General features: G+C 36.9%; 1 protein-coding gene across 2 annotated transcripts in view; it reads right to left on the bottom strand.

Annotated features, from left to right (window-relative positions):
• LOC113060110 (serine/threonine-protein kinase ULK4) overlaps window positions 1-22,124 on the bottom strand; it is a 213,504-nt gene that overhangs the window by 19,024 nt on the left and 172,356 nt on the right. For both annotated transcript variants that reach the window (XM_026228945.1, XM_026228946.1), the window contains exons 34-35: window positions 19,286-19,378; window positions 6,166-6,351 (exon numbers count right to left, since the gene is read on the bottom strand). In XM_026228945.1, coding sequence (XP_026084730.1) covers window positions 6,166-6,351; window positions 19,286-19,378 — 279 coding nt within the window. The remainder of the gene's footprint in view (window positions 1-6,165; window positions 6,352-19,285; window positions 19,379-22,124) is intronic.

The following is a 22,124-nucleotide window of genomic DNA, read 5'->3' as shown; positions in this document are numbered from 1 at the left end:
AGTGTCTTTGGAAACTCTGTAATGAAAATTTCAGTCACGTATGGTCTTGAGACAGACAAGTATCATTGCAAAGGCCTAGTTTGGATGGGGTAATTTTTCCCTGAAAATATTAAGTATATTTGTGTTTTGCAAGTGTACTTTAGATGTCTGGTCTAACACAATCTTGGTAAAAGTTGTAGAGAAAATTATAGAATAATTTCCAGCAAAATCAGGGTCCTCTGAATAAACATGAAGATGTAATGGGACAGTCAAAGATGTCCATCTAACATATTTGTACACTGTCCAGCATTTACAAAATTTTATGGAATTTGCACAATCAACCTTCGTCTCAAGGTCCACAAAATCAGCAGTTCATTAATTAGTTGAGTACTCAAGCAGTCAAAATGACCAAGATGCACATTCACAGCACTGTGTTTCTGTTAAAAGTGAGAATGATGAAATAGCCAGCTTCTTTTCTGAGAGTATTCTATGACCAATACAGAAGCACCATCAATCTCATGCTTTGTTAAACATGTATACAGGTGCTGGTCATATAATTAGAATATCATCAAAAAGTTGATTTATTTCACTAATTCCATTCAAAAATTTAAACTTATATATTATACTCATTCATTACACTCAGACTGATATATTTCAAATGTTTATTTCTTTTAATTTTGATGTTTATAACTGACAACTAAGGAAAATCCCAAATTCAGTATGTCTGTAAATTTGAATATAACTAAAGACCAGTAGAAAAAACAGTAAAGAGAGAGAAACAGTAAAATGGTTCACTATTAGGGGTTGCACCGACTAATCAAATAGTCGATTAGTCAACTTCAATGGTCTGCCATGAGGCTTTAAGCTTGACATCGACTAGTCACAGGTTCTATAGAGGGCGCAACAGAATAAATCTTTGAAGGACTTCCACATTTACGCTACATTTCCAAACAGTTAAAATAACAAATACATTCAATGAGAAAACGCACATTCTAAGCAGCTTATTGTACAGGTACGTTAATTGCTGTTCTAACCTAATGTGCTGCTACACTGTAACGCACACACATAGGCTATAGACAGTAGCTCGTATGCCAGCTTCAAATGTAAATGCTTCAAATTTGTGTGACCAATTTGAACCATTTGTGAAATCTGCATGGGGAAACCTTTTACCCTCAAGCAAAATCCCCAGTCGCGTGGACTACCAATGAAATAAGTGGATTACACCCTCAAAAATGTCACCACACCTTTACACAGGAAAATAATTTTCAGAATGTCCAAGCTGCTCTTTTCCATGCAATGAAAGTGAAGGGATAAGGATTGTTGAGCTTCAAAGTACATTAAAACATGCTGCTTCAAGACACTTCATAACTTTAGGTTGTTGCAAAATTAATCATTGCATTGATGCATTGCGATGCGGACGATTCTGCATCGATGCAGTAATTGACTATAATCGACTATAGCCTATGACATCATTCGCATACAAGCTTTTGGTAAATGGTAAATGGTAAATGGACTGCATTTATATAGCGCTTTCAACAGACCACATGGCCATCCAAAGCGCTTTACAATTTGCCTCACATTCACCCATCCACTCACTCATTCACACACCGACGGCGGTGTCTGCCATACAAGGCGCCATCCAGCTCGTCGGGAGCAGCTGGGGTTAGGTGTCTTGCTCAAGGACACCTCGACACTTGGTCAGGTGGAGCCGGGGATCGAACCACCAACCTTCCGGTTTGTAGACAACCTACATGAACCACTGAGCCACTGCCGCGAGTATTAAAAATGCACTCTCTATTTTTAAATCGGAGCTTGGCTTTTTCCCGCGTATTGCATGGGTGAGTGTGCTAGAGACAAATGTGGCAAGTTTCACTGCACAGAATATACACAAGCGCATTGCTTGACAATGTATTCAATCGCAGTTATTTTAGTCTTTAACTTTAGATATGCTTTCCATTCCTGCCATTTGGGATGCAGTACGTATTAGATGCACGAAACTCACTTACTGACAGACTTTCATGTGCGTCTTGAGTTTTTTGTCCTGAAGATCGCGGCTGCGGTTAAATGCACTTGCATCTACTTTATGATTCAAAATTGATGTAAACAGTCAGTTATGCTTTCAGAACTTAATTATTTTAAATGTAGCCTGCTTATATAATTTAATAAAAATGCACAAAATAAATCGTTGACATGATAATCATAATCGAAATGAATCATGAAACCAGCGCTGATTCACACCCCTAGTAGGTTGATGTCTCCGTCTCGGTCACATTATCATTCCTGTCACACCTGGCATTTAAGTGTACACAAGGGTGAATGAGATTTAAGGAATTGTTGCACAGGGGGAGTCTTTCAGCAAATAATAACTTGTATCTCAGTCTTCTCCTGATGTAAAACTATGGTATGCTTTCAGAAGCTTTTTGTCTATTTTGGAGCTTGACATCCCTTGTCCTAGTCTATTTTTGTTGAAAGGAAAAGATAGTCTGTGACATTTTGTAAATATATATATAAAAAAATATATATAAATACTTAATGAAAAATTATACAAAATAAAAGGCATGCATGTTATTTAGAACTTCGTGTTAGTGTTGAAATGTTTTTTGAGTACTTTGAGTACTATCATATTAGAATGACTTCTGAAGGATCATATGAAACTGAAAACTAGAGTAATGGTTGCTAAAAGTTCAGTTTTGACATAACCAGCATAAACTACATTACAAAATATATTAAAATATAAAACAGGTATTCTGTCAGAAATGTTCAGTCCCCCTAGATAATTAATATGTATCCACAATTATTTTCTACATTTATTTGTGTACACTCACAATATCAGCAAAACATTATGCTTTTGTAAAATAAAGAAAATAAACAAGGTGCATTTTCAGGCGTCTCAGTCTCCGCAAACACTAAAATGAACACATGCATCACTAAAATGAACAAACTCAGTGAATTCTTGATACACAGACATGAGAAATACATTATGGAAAGCATGAAGTGTCTACTTATAAATTAAGTAAATCTTAATATTCTACAAATATTCTCTGATAAAGAAATCTGTATGAAATCAACGCGAGGTCCAGCTTTCCCATTTGTTTTACAAACTTTATAATGTTAGGGTTCCAAAAATTTCAACCATTTGATTTCCATTTGTTTGTGATCACTGAATATAGATTTTATTAGATCTGTCAAAGTAGCTTGTTAATGCTTTTGATTAAATGTGTTTAATTCAATTATTATTATGGGTTCACTGAAGGTATACCTATTGCAGGGGTCTCCAACTCTGCTGCTGGAGAGCTACAGTCCTGCAGACCTTGTTGGCCATGTAACCACAAACACCTTAGTGAATTGCGTCAGGTGTGTTTGACTGGAGTTGGAGCTGAACTCTGCAGGACACTAGCTCTCCAGCAGCAGGATGTGAGATTCCTGACCTGCATTCGTTTTTTGTGAACGTTAAAAAGAATGATCTTCAGACCATGGTGACAAAAGGTTATGCAATTCAAGTTGATCAGTCAAACTGTTTTCAATTAACTTGTGAATGAATTAGACGAAGAGCACGCCAAAATTAATGTTAGGCTACATCTTCACAATGCTTTAGCTTATTCAGACCTAATTTGGTGCATGTTATGAAGGCAATGACCTGAGGGAATGTGAGAAGTTTTAGCAGTGGGCCACCTATTTGTCAATATATATGGAAGATATAAATATTTGCTACATTAAAAGTGAAAGTGACGTGACATTTAGCCAAGTATGGTGACCCATACTCAGAATTTGTGCTCTGCACACACACAGAGCAGTGAGAACACACACATGCACACAAACACACAAGCGCGCACACACACACATGGAGCAGTGGGCAGCCATTTATGCTGTGGGGCCCAGGGTGCAGTTGGGGTTTTCCATGCCTTGCTAAAGGGCACCTAACTCGTGGTATTGCCGGCCCGAGATTGGAACCCACAACCCTAGGGTTAGGAGTCAAACTCTTTAACCACTAGGCCACGACTCCCCCCCCTATTGGTCAATAATCAATAAGCAATTACATCACATTAAAAGTGATTGTATTTATGGGTTTTCTACCATTTTGCCTAGGTAATAGAGGTATGAACAAATGTATTTAATTCTTTATTTTTGCAGTTGGTCTGATTCTCTTTGCGATGCTTGCTAAGCTCCTCATTTTGTGGATAATTGCTGCTTGCAGCTTTATTTAATATTATAATAATGTTATGTGGATTTGAAGTCATTCTTTATTTCCAGGTATTCCATGATGGTTGGACCCTGGTTGCCATAATGAACTTTTCCTTTATTGGATGGGGGTCGTTTCAGCAAAAAATAAACAAATAAAATAAAATTTAAAAAAAAAAAAAAAAAAAAAAAATTGAGAGCAATATTACCCAGAGAAGCTCAAAGGATTCAGTGTTTATTTTTCATATGAATGCCCGGGTGTCCCCGAAGTGTCAGTTTGAGTTTGTGGCCGGGCAGTGTGTGAGGGATTTGTTTGGATGAGCTCACTCTTCTCTCTAGAGTCTGCCAAAGCTAATAGCTCCGATCCAAATATCTGCAGTGTTTGAGCACAGATTAATTCATCAGAACACTGATGACAGAACCACAGGGGCACATATAAACACACGCATATACCCAATATGCAGAGGATACCCATATATTTGCACACAATACCAGATCCACAAATTTTATAACAACGTATTTTCCAAACCAAACCACAAACACCATCCACACTTATCCACAGAATATTCCCCAATACGAAAGAAGAGCCTTTCCAGGATCTTGCACACTGACCGAACCACTATACATGGTCATGTTAAAAATGAGTTTAAATATGCAGGATATGAAATGATTTTTTTTCTGGTTCTGGGTTAAAGGGCTTTATTTTATCCATTGGGAATTGATTGGTCACTACATGACAAAAAATTGGGCTGAAAAATAAGAGTGAATATTAACGTCAACCAAAATGGAAAGACGTTTCAAAGGCAAAGCTAATTAGTAGATTTTTTTTTTTTTTTTTAGTTTGTGGAAAGTTTACTTCGGAATAATGTGCACTGATAAATCATTCATGATAAAATCAGGAACATTTAAAAAGAAGTGTCAATTTTGGTTTCTTGTTGACTTCGACTTTACAGTGCAAATGAAATATTTTGACATGATTATGTAAATCTCTGCCTTGAAAATTTAATAATGAATGAGATTCGTTAATAGAGCCAAACATGGATAATGACAGGGATCAATTCTGATTGAGAAATCAGTCATTCTCATGGTCTCACCCATCATAAATGAACTGAATGAATTTCACACAGTCAGTGCTAGTTTCTCTAACCCTGTGTTATTTTCATCCAGACTGATGATTTATATTTTGTCCTTGCTGATGTTGGACAGTCCCCCTAATCAACAAATCAGAAAAGAGGATCAGACCAGGCTGAAAACGAAAATAACCAGCCTGTTTTTGTTAATAAGTAATGATTGGATTGGATATCGAATATCACATATAAAAATGAAAAGAGAGGAAATCTACAGTCATGAGGGACAGGATGCTGTCCTCCTCATATCACTCTGCATGGCTGTAACCAACCCCTCAATGACCCAGAAGGCCACATTGTACAGGAAACACAGCTCATGCCCTCCTACCACACAGCCTATCCAATATTAAAGCAAGCACATCACATATTGAGCTGACACATTGACTCAGACAGCACCAGAATTTAAAATAAATTGATAAAATAATAATAAAATAATCCCTGTCAGAAACAGAAAGTTCCGCTCGAAAATGTTTTTTATCACATCTGATGCCCAATTACTCTTTAATATTATACCTATGACTCTCTGAGCTGAAATTGTACATTAATAAATCATAATATAATAAAAAAAATTTTTTATAAATAATAATACTAATGAATACATAAGAAAATAATACACTAAATAGGGAACTTAATTTTAACTTTTATTTTGAATTCTCTTTTCCTTATTCATCTGTTTAGTGTAAACATATGGCTACTTAAAAGTGTGCTTAAAGGATACATTCATTTCCAGAACAATAAAATAAAAGGCAGATCATTCAGCTAGATAAGACCCTTATGAATGTAGTCTGCTTCTACTGCAACATATTATGAATTGTTCATACTGCATTCATAATATACATTCCATTTATGTGCTGGTCTCAGAACATCTACGTGCACTTACCAAGCGTTTCAGCACGCGGAGCAGCAGTTTCTGCTGTCTGGGCTCAGTGTGTGTCTGCAGTGCGTGTGCCAGGCTGAGCAGTTCCTCCGGCTGCAGGCAGTCTGCACCCTCTCCTCCATACAGCTGAGCCAGCAGAGACACACAGTGACTGGCCTCCTCATACACCTCACTGTCATTACACGCCAGCTGCCGGAGAAAAACACAGAGAGCTGAATATTTACCCAGGAACATCTAAAATCAAACACACAATGATAGTATGTTTAAAACTATATTGCATACAAAGTATACAAAACAAATAATTATCCACAGCAGATGTAATAAGTAAATCTTTGTTAATCTTAGTAAAATTGTCAATATTCCTGCATCTATATAACAGTCAGGGTGACTGAACAGGATGAATTATTAAACATCTGAGCTGAAGCCAAGCTCTCCCTTCATGCAGATATTTCTAGGACTTTTATATTGCTCTTCTATTGCTTTTGGGAAATATGAAACTACACCCTTCAAGACTCAGCACTACAAATCGGTTTGTCTATGTACGGTCAATAGCAGTGGTCTAGAGATTCAATCTTATACATTTCAGAACTTCTCATTAGGTGCCATATGTTTCACTTAAGAGAAGGTGTTATTTTGTCAAAATCATAATTTAAGAGGCTTTAAGGGAAACATGGATGGAACATTTTTGAGCATTTGCATTTGACAGATACTTTTATGCAAAACCACGTTTTATCAGTTTATCAGCTTATTGTTGGCCTTCTGGAAAGTATGTTAATTTACTGTACATGTACTCAATACTTGGTAGAGGCTCCTTTTTCTTTTATTACTGCCTTCATTCGGAGTGGCATGGAGGTGATCGGTTTGTGGCACTGCTGAGGTGGTATGGAAGGCCAGGTTTCTTTGACAGTGGCAGTCCAGCTCATCTGCATTTTTTGGTCTCATATCTCATTTTCCTCTTGACAAGGTTCAGGTCCGTTTTGCTGACCAGTCAAGCACACCAACACCATGGCCATTTAACCAACTTTTGGTGATTTTGGCAGTGTGGGCAGGTGCCAATTTCTGCTGGAAAATTAAATCAGCATCTTCAAAAAGCTGGTCAGCAGAAGGAAGCATGAATTGCTCCAAAATTTCTTTGTAAACGGGTGCAGTGACTTTGGTTTTCAAAAAATACAATGGACCAACACCAGCAGATGACATTGCACCCCAAATCATCACAGACTGTGGAAACACTGGACTTCAAGCAACTTGGGCTATGAGCTTCTCCACCCGTCCTCCAGACTCTAGGACCTTGGTTTCCAAAATAAATACAAAACTTGTTCTCATCTGAAAAGAGGACTTTGGCCCACGGGGCAACATTTTAGTTCTTCTTCACCTTAGCCCAGGTAATACGCCTCTGACGTTGTCTGTGGTTCAGCGAATTCCTTGATACATCTGTGTGTGGTGTCTCCAGCCTCAGTCCATTCCTTGTGAAGTTCACTCAAATTCTTGAATCAATTTTGCTTGACAATCCTCAAAAGGCTGCGGTTCTCTTGGTTGGTTGAGGAACTTTTTCTTCCACACTTTTTCCTTCCACTCAACTTTCCGTTAAAATGCTTGGATACAGCACTCTGCAAACAGCCAGCTTCTTTGGCAATGAATGTTTGTGGCTTTCCCTCCTTGTGAAGGGTGTCAATGACTCAATGACTGTCAGATCAGCAGTCTTCCCCATGATTGCGTAGCCTAGTGAACGAAACTGAGAGACCATTTTGAAGGCTCAGGAATCCTTTGCAGGTGTTTTGAGTTGATTAGCTGATTGGCATGCAACCATATTCTAATTTGTTGGGATAGTGAATTGTTGGGCTTTTGTTGAATGGGAGCCAAAATCATCACAATTAAAAGAACCAAATACTTAGACTACTTCAGTCTGTGTACATTGAATTTATTTAATACAAGCGTTTAACAATTTGAGTTGAATTACTTAAATCAACTTTTCCACAATTTATTGAGATGCACCTGTATACACAGTCACACTCATCATTCTCTTTCACTGCATTCTATTTTCTATACAATGACAGTTAATAGTGACATTGAGGCTGTCATTCTGCCTGATATCATCTTTTGTTTCCCACAGAAGAAAGGCAGGCATACAGCTTTGGATCATCCTCTGATGGGTAGAAGACACATATAGCTGTCTTTCATAAAGGCAGCAGAACTCTCCTGTTAACATGGATTGGATTATTTGCATGGACGGAAGTGTTTTTATGCAGATTTTGCACAGAGCTAATAGCTGGATTTTTAATTTTGGGAGGTTTGTGCCATTAAATGTTTCTTAGATATTCAAAGACTTGATTAAAACCTGTATCTACTGAACGCAGAGTGTATATGAAAAAAGTATTAAAGCGTTTGCATTTCTATTATTACACAGGGTATTTAAAGACAGTAAACTAAAGAAGGTGGAAGGGAGCTCAGGCACTGGGTTCTCAGTCAAAATAAAACTCCTGCTTGCCTTATTAGGCAAACAGAAAAACCAACCAGCCAATAATGAAAAAGTGCAAAGTATCTGCAATAAAAATTTGTCGACCACTAGTTAGGAGATGTGTTAGAGTTAGATGGAAGGTGGGAAATGTTTATCCAGAACTAAATTGTGACTAATATTGTAAGTGGAGCTCAGAGAAATACTAAAATGCCAGCACAAATATATTGTGATTCTGTATGCTACATAAAATGTATTGAGAAGACACCCTGTGGCATCCTTGGAAGCTTGAGAAAAAGACTTAAATCAGTATTTAATTACTGACTACTACTTCACATGACAATGTGTAGACATAAAAATTATGCATTTTGTCAGATGAATTCTATAAATGTCATCACATTTTTGTTTTGTTAATTGCAAGCCAATTATTGGATTGCATTTGTCTAAAAAGAAGGTAAAAAGTCATTAAAAAGAAAGTAAACACACCTTTTGCGATAATTATCTTAAGTTTTAAATGATCGATAGTATCAGCATAGTATTCTGCTATGGCAAACTGTGGCTTTCTGTCATGTTTCTAATTTCTAATAACTATTATAATTACATTATATATATAAATTATGGTAAACTTAACACTTTAATCAATGGGTTCCAGAAGTTTTAAATAGCTTTAGTGTCAATGTAAATCATATCAATACTGCTTGGTCATATTGTGTAGCACTTAATTTTGTTACATTTTTGCACAATTTCCATACACTGCACAAGGACTGCACGATATTGGGAAAAAATTACATTGCAATATTTTATTTTTCTGCGATATATATTGCGATATGAAACGTAATTTTATTTTTTTTTACAAACAAAAATGGGGTGAGCACACTTCCATTCTCATTTTAAATGATTTAAACATCGACACCATCATGTCAATTGATTAATATGAGCGAAGGAGAGAGAGCAAGACAGCACTTGTTGTTTGAAGATGGCTCTCTCTCTCTCTCTCTCTCTATTGCTCTCTCGCTCTCTCTTGTGCGCGCTCTCACTCTCTCTCGTGCGCTCTCTCTCTCTCTCTCTCACGTGCGCTCTCTCTCTTTCTCGGTGCTCTCTCTCTCTGCGCTCTCTCTCTCTGCCCTGTTAAACTTGCATGTGTCTTTTAGTCCTGTCAATGATAAACTTTCACTCTATGATGGTTAAGCTGTGCAATTAATCCGCGAATCACATTCGTTAAGGGCCGGGGAGCAGCTGGCCCGTGCAGTTAATGAATATCAACTACAACAGCCTAAATCGCACATCCTGCAATGTGACAATCGTGGATTCGTTCATCGTGATATCGATTCTTAAACGACACATCGCGCAGCCCTACACTGCACTGTACCGGAAGTTGTGGTGGCCACTGATGCTAAATGCAGAAGCAATCATGCATATGGTTCATTAGAATCGTAATCAAAAATTGAGGATCTTTATAATTCTCATCCCTAACCAAACCCAAATTAGCTGGAATTGCAATAAGCCACATACCGTGCAGAAAATTCCCATATTGGCCATGATATAATCGCAGAGGAGAGCTGAAAAATCTAAACAGGAAGAGTTTATGTTCTCATCCTCAGAGATTGTGGAGACTGCAGTTACAGGCTTAACATGTCCTCAACCCATGTGCTCAAGTTCTCAACCCAGACCACAACAATCCACACTAAGACTGAGATAAAGACAAAAAGCAACACATAAGGGCCATGGGGATTTTCTCTGCTACTCATTTTGACCCTCAAAGGCCTGTGTGGCCGACTCAGGGATTCCAGCCTCTTTTCTGCACTGATCTGTTACTGCCCTCTGCCATAAAGGCATAATCCCAAGAGTCTCTGGGGCAAGGGCCAGCCGCACCTAATCCCGCCCCTCTTTGTGATGTCGCCGGCCACTCCAGAATGGAGTGTGGGGCTTAGGGAGGCCACACAATACCCCAAAAGAGCACCGCCCCTTCCCTGGCCCAAAGAGAGGCTGACCGGAGGGAGAACCCCGGTACTGAAAGGCCTTTGGTGTGCATCCATGGGCTCCGCAGCTCCGGTATTGTTCACATGCCAATTTGGAGTCAGAGCAGAACATTGTTAACACCTGCTTAGACGGCCTTCCAAATCTACCCTGTTTACTTAGCAGGGCTTGTAGATGCATCGGGGAAATCAGGCTGAGGAGTTTAATGGGACTGTGGGCTGAAAAGCACACAGGAATCAGGGAGATTAGGGAGTTTTAATGCCACTGTGGGCTGTGAAAGGATGATTGGAGGAGAGAGAGAAAGAATGAGAAGAGGAGGAGAACCAAAGCCTATGGGGACGTGTAACGCGTAGGCCTCTCATGATCCCCCATGTACTCTGGCACAAAACTAGGCATATGCATTTGAGGCAATCCATATTTCCCACCGCCTCATGCACCACTGCCTTTAGAACAAACAACACTGCAAATTACATTTTTCAAACCACGTGTTATTTCAAACTGTGAACTCAGCTGCCGCGTAAACAGACTGCAGGGAAGATCATGTGTGATTGTTTGTGGGCAAACTCAGAATATTTAACAACCAAAAATGAAAAGCGTGTGGAGTAAACACATGAAAAGCCTTTTATACTGAGTAGAGACTTTGAGGTGACACATTTCCCTTTAGGGTCAACTATTTAAAACGCAGTATGTCTCTAGCACACATAGATAATCTGTTCACCTGATCCTTGAGCACCTTTTGCCTTTGACAAAATACTTGCAGACAGTCCCACCACGGTGACTTGCTTCCACACACATGCATATGCGCGCATACACACAACATACACAAAAACTCAGCCAATGCTGTGTGTCCCACTCCTATGGCTGTGGATTTTTGTTTGAATGGACCTTAGAATTATCTGGACCTCAGAAAATAAATAAATAAAACAAAATAAAATAAATAAATAAATAAAAATTATGAATTTCAAATTCCTTTCCAAATGTTGCTTTAATGATAAAACATCATCATGACTTATTCACACTGAGTTTGAATAGGAGCATTATTCACAATTTCAATTAATTTACTGTCATGTTGCAGGACTTGACAGCATTTGAGTTTTAGATTACAGGTGTGGTATTCTGAGAGAGAACTTTGTGTTATAAGAAATTCATTAGAATTTCTGTCCAGTCTTCTGCCTTGCACATTTTGTTTTCTGACATTTGCAGAATTGGTCATAATGGATTTAAATATACTGCAATGTTAGACAAAATATTTAAAGGACAAAATGCATAGGTCAGTAGATTATATAGTGAATAACATGTTCTGCTGAATGACGAAATTCTGTTGAAATCTTTCTGCACAATTCTGCAGGTGGGTAGTTGACATTAAATTTCAAGCAGTGACAGCAGTGTCCTTCAATGTGGCATGATGTCCTTAAGAAAAATAAAATAAAAATATTTGCACTGTTGAAAAAAACAGTGTAGGACTATTTAAATGAACTGTAGCTAAAATATAATACACTGTATGTAATATACCACCTTAAATTTAGATTTTATATATGCATTAGGGCTGTGCAAAAAATCTAATGCAATTTTTATGCACATCTCGTCAGTAAAGGCGCTCCCGTGATTAGTAGTATATATCCAGCACATGTATTCAGATCAGGGTTACCAGGTTTTCTAAACAAAACCTGACCAATTGCTTGTCAAAACTAGCTCAATCGCTTTTCGTTCCGGGCGATAAAACAAGTTTTTTTGGCGTGGTTCCCTTGGTAAAATTTGCATTTTAGGAGCTAAATATCACGTTACTGGGATTGGGGTTGCTTCGAACCACGGACATGAAAAACAACCACAGACTTGGCAACAATGGTTGGCATTTATTACACAGAGCCATAGTTCACTGCCAATCTACACAAAATCGCTTTCAAAATCGCAGGTGATTCATTGCCGATTGTGAAATCGATTTGGTGTAGCTTGACAGTGAATTACGGCTCCGTGTAGTAAATGCTGCTCCACCTGAACAAGTGTTGCCAAGTCCAAGTTGTTTTTCATGTCCGTGAGTTGAAACAACCCCATTTTTATCCCCCAGAACGCAATTTTTATCGGGGAATTTTTAATATGCATATACATTTACTTCAAAATCTTCAAAACAGTGGGACACTGATGATTTAATTGCCTGCAACACAATTATGATGTTTTTCATTAAAAACGCAGCTGGCATTTATTAACTGACGTTGTCAAATGATGAGATGACTGAAATCCTGCTGGCATCATCACTTTTGTCTATCATACATCTTTACTGTTAGTACGGGGTCATAATGAAAAATGCACTCAGCCGCTTCTGATGACTTGATAGAGAAGACATGATGAGATGACCAGTAAGTAATAAAATGAGCAGCCAATGTGTGCTGTTTTTCTATCTAACTTATAGTGCACAGTTCTGAAAATGTCTGATTCCTGGGCATTTACTGAACTAGGGAGTACAGCAGATAGAAACATACCCATGGTTTTTTAACTATAGTTTTTCATCTTCAGCTATTCCAGAAGGTACTTGTAATGTAATGTGTTTGTATTTAAATATTTTCCCAAACAGGTCTACCAGAGACCACAGTTTTGTTGAGCCATTGTTGGTTTTGGGCACAAACAGATCTTTCATAGTGTCACAGAGCCACAGGCCACATTTATTCTTGAAAAAATTATATTTGTTTTGTATCCGTATTTGCATTGACTTCCTTTCAATGTGTCTTCCTTCCAATGCATTTCTAGTGTGATCAATCAGACACCACACTTACGTACTGTATGTACAGTGCCAGTCACCACTTTGCATTCATTGAAACATTTCTGTCATTCTGTATATATTTTCCATTATTACATAATTTCCATAATTTCTGGATTTTCCTGTCAGTAAAATAAAATGGAGCAGGGATTAAAACTGAAGAAACAGGGAGGAAAAGTCTTAAAGTGCTCTCTTTGGGGAGATAAATTAAAGAAGCAATATTTCAAGTGTAAATAATATGATTTTAGATACTGTTGATTTTCTTACTACTAAATTACATATCTATTACATAGTAATTACATTTTACTTATTGGAACACAAATAATAAAACAAATCTTTACTAAATGAGGTAAGAATCCATCCAAGACCATCTCCAGACCATCTTGGGTGAATTTACATCTTGCTTTTAATGTGGTCAGTGCCTTGACTGATTTTCAAGAGAATGAAATGATATTAGATTTTAGATAAAAATAAATAATAAAAAAGAAAATATTTTAGATAATTAAATTGGTAGCACATGTACATACTATGTGCTTATTATAGTAATTACAATAACTATGTATTAACTAGGTACTAACCCTGAACCTACCCCTAAACCTAACCCTACCTTGTGTTACCAGAACTTTCCCAAATAAATACACTGTAAGTACACTATAAGTACATGTTAGTACACGTACTGTAAAATAATGTGCAACCATTAAATCAACCCAGGGTTTAAAACTCAGGCAGCGTCTGAGTTCACATTCTCCCTTGTTTACTGTCCTTGTTAGCATTTCTGTCTAATACAGATAGAAGTCTGTCTAATAATCAGATAAAACGGTTAAACAAAGGAATTAAAATGTATACAAAAAGTATAATAATGATTGCTTTTTATATTATTAGTAACAGAAAGGCAAACATTATAATACTTTCTCGTTTGCCTTCAGCATTAAGCCAATATGCATTTATATAAACAAATCTTTAAATGACTAAGGAATATTTCATTTCACAAACCTTGCAAACTTAGCTGAATCCAGCTGTGAGATCTTGTGAAGTGCATCCAGTATGATCGCATGTTTTCTGTGTCATGGTCAGTCCATGTGAACTGAATGCTTTAAACTTTAAACTCATGATTTCAAATTATTCTGCAATTTATGCATTTACCCACTGTCATATTCAAGTCATTTTCACTGTGTGCTGTATGTAAAATGAGGGTTATCTTGTCTTTATTTGAAAAATATGATTCACAATGCACACAAACTTCCCAGAATACCGAGTGCCCTGTTTATTAAAGTGTTTACTTTTTATTATACTTGCATTAAATATTTATTTATTTGTGAAAAATACTTTAGTATAGTAGTATTATAAAGTATTTTTATTTTAGACATTTATTTTTTAATCCATTGTCAAATTATTTCAAATTTCTTAAAACGAATTAAAAATAAAAATTATATCAGCTTTCGCCCCCCCCTGCTTTCCAATTCCATTGGCATTGGCTGTCAAAAAACCAATATCGGTGGACCTGGATTATGGTAACCTGGATCCATCTCTGAGGGTTACAGAATTGAGGTGGAGTGTGTTGGTGGGGAGCTGGTCTCTGGTCTTTCTGCCATCTGTGAGAATTTTATGCCACAGTGCATCACTATGTCAACCACTTTCATTTCACTCTCTCTCTAGTAGAATGGACTGTCAGTGTAGTCTCATCTAGACGTATCAGCTGAAAGCCTCTATCAGACATGAGTCATATACAGTGAAAAAAAAACTACAACAATGGAATACGAAATACAACAAAGCCTTCCACACAACCAAAACTGAACTGCATTTCTGTTTATTGCCTCTCCCACAAACACCCAGACCCTCTTTTCAAAGGCAGTGCAGAGTCTTCATCTACGCCTGGCTGTCCTAATACACTTTCATGAGTAAAAGATAAAAACCTTGGCAAACACACAAAATTCACTGGTGATGAAATTCAATCTATCTCTCTGTCGATTTGTGGCTTCCATGAAACGAATGGGAGGTAAATCTCTCTTTTCAATTATGAATGTCTCACTCATCTGGATTTATTATTTTTGAAATGGATGCTGTATTATTCATTAAAGGGATCAGTTAATGACACATGAAAAAGCGATGGAGAGCAGAGGGTGTGTAAAAATGGTACTTACTTATGGTCAAATAATGGATTTCACATCAAGAATTCTTTATTATACATCACAAAATTATTGCTGGAAATAGTGGAATCACTCTAATGCAAACTGCTATTTAAATTACATTCTTATTTGTAGGAAGGTCATCGCTTATTGAATCTGTCTCACCAGGCATGATGTGATATCTTTATTTACCACTGTATTGTCCGCATATCATCAGATCTCTAAAAATAAAAGTTCCAGTTAGAGCCAAGAAGGGGATTTCAGTCTGATATTGTGTCAACCCTGGAACCTTTGAGACTACGCAAGTAATTTATGAGAGAACTGACTCCTGATATATGCAGGTAGTGCCAACCACATTTGCAGAAATTCTGCAGGGTGTACGGAACTGAAATGAACAACTAGTTGTTAAAGAAATGTTTTAATGTATATCAGAGTTGTGGTGCAAGAAATCATAGGCAAGGAGGTACATCTTATACCTAGTGTTGCTAGATCTTGCTGTAAAAAATGGCAAATAAGAACAAGCCTATAAATCCAAATATGTTATCTTACCACATACCAAAATATTGTGACATGCAGCTGCCTACTTTATTATTGGTAACACTTTAGTATAGGGTAGGGCTGGGACAACGCGTCGAGGTCAAAGATGACGTCGACGCAAAAAAAACGTCGACGCAAAATATGCGCATCGATTCGTCGACCTGTTTTTATTTCTCTAAAGAACGTTTGCAAAACGTTTACCTTATGTGTGCTGAATATACGCGATGGCCGGATCAACATTCTGTCCAACGTTATATAACCAATCCAGGTTTTTTTTTGCATTTATCGTTTTTTTTTTTTTTGGCGGCTGTCAAAGCCTTATTTGATCGGTGAGTGATGTCGAATGATAGGGCACGTACGAGAGAGAGCCCCGGCTGCGCGCGCACACTCAGTCTTCAAACAACACGAGCGCTTCTTGCTCTCTCTCTCCCTTGTGCATATTATTCAAAATCATTAAACACGATAGAAAAAGGGTGAAACACCAAAGTTTCACGTGCGCTCGCGCACTTACAGTCTTCAAACTACACGAGCGCTGTCTTGCTCTCTCCCTCTCTCCCTCGTGCATATTAACCAAAATCATTAGACACGATAGAAAAAGGGCAGAAGGCCAAAGTTTCACGTGGAGCATTCAGAGATTTTTTTTTTTTTCTCGATGACCGGCTGCTGGCTCCCACTGTTAATTTTTTATTTTTTATTATTTTTGGAAAAGCACTCTCTGTATTAGCTTAAAGCCCTCAAGTTTACATTGGTTACTGTATTCTTTCAATTGCTCTAAACAAGTATTTTGGGTGACCTTTTTTATTGAATGCTAGACATCAAGTTGTTGTTATTTTCATCTGAAAGAAGAACTTTTTTTCAGTAAGCTAGGCTCTATGTGTTCAGTAAAGTAATGCATTCTTAGTCAGTCTTTTATTTTGTAATTTTAAGAGCAATAAACGTGTTGCAATGTTAAGGAATTCATGTTTTTTTCATTCAGATATGTAAATCAACATGTATAAGTTGTTAGTAGTCAATTAATGGGGAGATAATCGAAATCGAATCGGTCTGAAAAATTAATCGTTATATTAATCGATGCATCGAAAAAATAATCGCTAGATTAATCGTTTAAAAAATAATAGTTTATCCCAGCCCTAGTATAGGGTCCAATTCTCACTATTACCTAGATGCTTATTAGCATGCCTATTATTTACATATTGACTGTTTATTAGTACTTATAAAGCACATATTCTGTATGACCGTATTCTACATCCCTTAATCCTACCCAGTAGCTAAACTTAACTACCTTATTAACTATTTATAAGCAGTAACTTCAAAGGTCATGGTTAATGGTCTTTTAATATCGAGAATTGGACCTTACAATAAAGTGTGACCTCATTATCTCTAGACAATGGATAGCTTTATTAACTGAGCCAAAGAACAACAAGCCCAAAGATGCTTAAGCATTGCTTATAATAAGTCGACATGACAACACTGCCAAACATAAACAAAACATGATGGGTCTGCCAATGGTTTAGTAACTGTTCAGTTGACATGTCCACAAGAGAACATAGACATTTTTTCTTCATTGCAAATGTGGGTTTAGTAAAAGGTCCAGTGTTTTAGTATATTTTTTTGCAAAACGAAACTGCATTGCATATGTTTCATGGCACTTTTAATGTAAAATGCCCAGTGTTCAGTCTCAGAAAATTTTTAATGTGACAATGGAAATGCGTTAATACATGTTGTATGTATCACGGCAGTTGAGGTTTACCACATTTGAAATGAATGTAATGTACCCTAAATCTAAGCAATAGAGTTGACAAAAGCAACCATGAGATAAAAACACATTTGCTGAACAAACCATGCTGCTTTAGCTTCCTCCTAGGAGGCTTTGAGCTCTTTTTGTGGAGTGTCAAAACTTGCGTTTCAAAAGACTTGTTCCCCAGCGCTCCAATTCGTAAGTGCAATGCTGTACCAGCTGTGCTACCGGACAAGTTTAGTATGTCAGAAAAGCCATGCATATAGATCAGATTATGTAATGCAAACTTCAAAATCTATTTGTTTACAAATCTTGCACATTTAAAAGTGTTTTGAGGAAATGATATAGTATTGTACAAGGAAATGCACAAAAATAAGTATTTATCAATGATTTGTGATTAAAGCTGGAAACTGCAGTAAAATATATTTTAACATGTAAGTTTTTTTGTAGTTTTTCTTAAAATGTAGGGTATTTCCAATGAGCCTAGGCTGGGTTTCAGTGATCTGATCACAAAGCGTTTTGGACACAAAGCATCTTAATACCAGGGCTTTCAAGTTCTTTACAAATGAAATCATTACTAAAGACAAAATTTTGATTTTTGAAAGTGAATCTGCTCTGGCGATGGAAGGATGAAGATTCCAATCAATATTTCAGTTCAGCACCTCCAGAAAGACTCTCAGAATAACTAGTCAGTTCTAAGTAAACCCTGTATGTCTGGGCTGTAGCAAGGGGGTAGCTTGTGGGGATGTGGGTTTGAACCTGGCCAGACCCATGTCCCAGTTGCATTCCCCCTCTGTCTCCCTATACTTTACTGACAGTTTTCTAGTGTTATATTTAATAATAGGTAAAAAGGCAGATCTGTATAAGCAACCTCTGATATGATAATATCTGGATGTTAACCACAGTTCTTCAAAAGAGTAACCGCAGATATTCAAATTAATAGGATACATAACATTTTAATAATGCTATATTACAGACCAGCAGATTAGACCGCATGCTAAAGCACTTTCTGAAAACTACATTCAATCCCTTAACTATCTTTGGTACACTGTTGTCATATGGCAGCATGTAATAGTTTAGTTTTACTTTTCTCAGTATTTTTATGAAATAAAAACAAATTGACTTATTGAAAATAAAAGGTTATTCTTAAACAAAAACAAAAGTCACATGACATTTGACATCTGACCAAACAGATAAATGTTATTTGATCAAATAAATATTAATCTATTTTAAGTTTAGCTGCAATTAACAATTATTCAATAACCAATGATGATTGTTTCTTTGAATTAAATGATTCATCAGATAAAAAAAGAAAAGAAAAAAAAAGATTATTATTATTATTATTTAATTGAAAAACAAACAAACATTATCTGCCCCCAATGCAGAAAACTAAAGGTTATAAAAACAAATATAATGAATGTGTCTATGTATTCTATCCTAACGTGTGCATCCATAATTTACGTAAAAATATTGTTTAAATGCAAAACAGTTGGAAAATTAGTATGGACAGTAGGACATAAACAAATAAAATACAGACTGACCAGCTGAATGAGGAGGTTGTTTAGCTCCGTCAGTGGCTTGTTGATGAGCAGTAGTTCCTCTGCAGCCTCAGTGTCTTCATTACTCTCTGATCTCTACAAAAAAAGAGAAAGAGATAGACAGCATTATTAAATTGAGAAGAAAAAGAATCAGGGAGAAAGCAGGAGAAACGAACGGAAGAAAATGAGGACAGTCAGTCACTGGGGGGCTGCTTAGAGAAGAGAACTCAAGACCCAACGCAGCAGAGGACTGAGCATCTAAAAGAGACTCCTGCTCATGTAATCATCACAGGAAGTACAGTAGCTTGAAGCTGGTGCTATTTTTAACAGAGACGCTCCTCAGAGGTGTGCTGGGGTCTCTGCACACTGCCCAGCTCGGCTGCCTGAATGGAACAATGTGTACAGCTCGCTGTCTACCAACAGCCACAACATCTTACTCTTTAGTAACAGCTGTCAGAGAGAGACAGACAGAAATAGACATCAACAGCAAAAATGCATAAGAAATGCAAACTTTGTTACCCGCCAGCCATCAGCGAGAGCAGCCAAGCAGTGAGTCTGGTTCAAAAGTTCATGGCGCTGTCTCCAGCTGTCTTATTCTGGCTAATATTTCAGTGAATGTGAGTGTTTGGGATCCTCATGCCGATTGATAGACATGGGCAATGAGATTACAGCAAGACTTCGCTTAATAGGACTGCAGCTTTTTACAATTAAACTCCCTTCACTCATTTCAAATATTAATGATGGAGCTTGGGCTGACATCATGAGAGAAACCATGAACGCGAGAGGGAAGGACAGTCAGTGCAGGCAACGTCTCGCTCATCATTATCACCCAAATGATTGTTTTAAATAAGCTTTGCATTACTTTGTTTTTCCTCTCTGAGAACTGAATTCCATTACACGCTCCTTTTCCACAATGTCCGTGCATAAATATGTATGGAAGGATGCTGAGTGAAAGACAAAGGCCTTGGGTGGATAATGAGTGTTGAGGAGGAACTGACAGGGGAGTGACTTCCTGTGTGCCACATATCTGACTTTAAAGCACGGTTTACCACACGTCTGCTGAAGCACACCGGTAAAAAAAAAAAAAAAAAACACCGGGAACTATTAGACATCAAAGTACTGGAAATTGGACATGAACGCTCACTCACGTGAGCTCGGTAGCTCTGACAAAGATGTCCACGGCGAGTAATTATGGGTAAAAGGTGTGGTGGATCCACTTGGAGTGAGTGGCAGGATGTATCCTGCTGGTATCTGCATAGCAGTTGTCACTGCAAAACAATCTAATCATCAGTGAGGACAGGATCCAGACATGAAGCCCCTAAAAGCATGCCTACGGCGACAGTAGCAGGCAAGCGCTCCCTGAGGACGGGGGGGCTGGGGGGTGTAGGGAAAGAGAGAGAGAAACCAGGAGAAGCTCCAGAAATGAGGGCGACAGAGTGAGAGATGTTTACAAACAAGAGGATGGGACGCCGAGGGTATGAGAGGAAAAATAAATATGAATGTAAAAAAATGAACTACTGGAACGAGAAAAAGAGAATGAGATTCTCTGTGGAATGAGAAAGACCAAGAAAAATTAAGATAGGACTGGATTAATAATGGCTTGTTTCCACCTGTTTATTATTTGATAATCAATTAATCCGTTAAAATCTTTTATCTTAATCAGATAAAAAAAATAAAATCAGATATTTTTTTTTTAGTTTACTATTTATTTTTAATGTATTGAAGTTTGAATCACACTTCAACACTGGATAAACTGGGGATATAAATGGGGGGTGTACATTTTTTTTGTAAGTAAATTTTACTTCTGGACGAGTCTGAAATTGGACAGAAGCAGAAAATAGAGGAATAAAGCATTACATATTTATCAATATATACACAAGAGTACTTAAAGTATGTTAGAGGCAGATTTTCTTATTTTATTATTATTATTATTATTGAATAGTGTTAATTTTATTACATTTCTTTTCCATTTTTGTTTTTTATTTTTTTATTATTATTAGTTGTTCCAGCCCTTCGCTAAAGAAGAAACAATAGCTTTTGAAATTTTCTGTTTAGTACAGAGTTGTCTTCTCTTAGTGTCTCAAAAATATATTTTTGAAGAGAGAGAGAGAAAAAGAAAAACCAAACAAACAAAAAAATCTCACTACTTTATCACAGTATCCTACTAGTTTGATGCTGGATGACTATCAGACCACCCTGACCCATCTATAATTTATGCAAAAGAAAAGGTTAGAGGTGAAACAGATAGAAAAAATTTGTATGAAGGGAATATTATTTTGCCACTTTTCCCTGTAGAGACTTTAGTGATAGTGTTTAAAGGAATGACTCTATATTATTTTCTCTGTGGCACAAAACTGATGAAATTCAGTTACAGTAAGACCCTTCAGTGGTTACATTTGTAAAAGTATACGGGGCTAGAAAGTAAACATTAAGAACATTTAAATATATTTTTACATTTGTAAAAGTTTTCCACAAGACTTAACATAACGTGTAGAAGACCTTAAAATGACAATCGACAGAACTAATGTTAACAAATTGAAATTTATTGTAAAAGAATTTCCATGATACAGATTTCAAATAATTGTTTTCTATTTTAATATTTATTGATGTGATGGCAAAACTGAATTTTCGGCATTATTACACACATGATCACATGAAATGAATCATTCTAATATGATACTATCGTATAATCTAATATGGTTTGGTGCTCAAGAAACATGATTATCCTCAGTGTTTTTTGGAATATTTATTACATTTGCAGAAACAAATTCACAAAAAATGTCCAAATGCTACATATGAGAGAGTGGACAGTTTAGGACAGTATGTTTTGTTTTTGCTCATT

Source organism: Carassius auratus, chromosome 41 (genome assembly GCF_003368295.1).
Source record: "Carassius auratus strain Wakin chromosome 41, ASM336829v1, whole genome shotgun sequence".
Classification (NCBI taxonomy): Eukaryota; Metazoa; Chordata; class Actinopteri; order Cypriniformes; family Cyprinidae; genus Carassius; species Carassius auratus.
The sequence above is the reverse complement of the archived record's forward strand: the minus strand, read 5'-3'. Positions and strand labels throughout refer to the sequence as shown.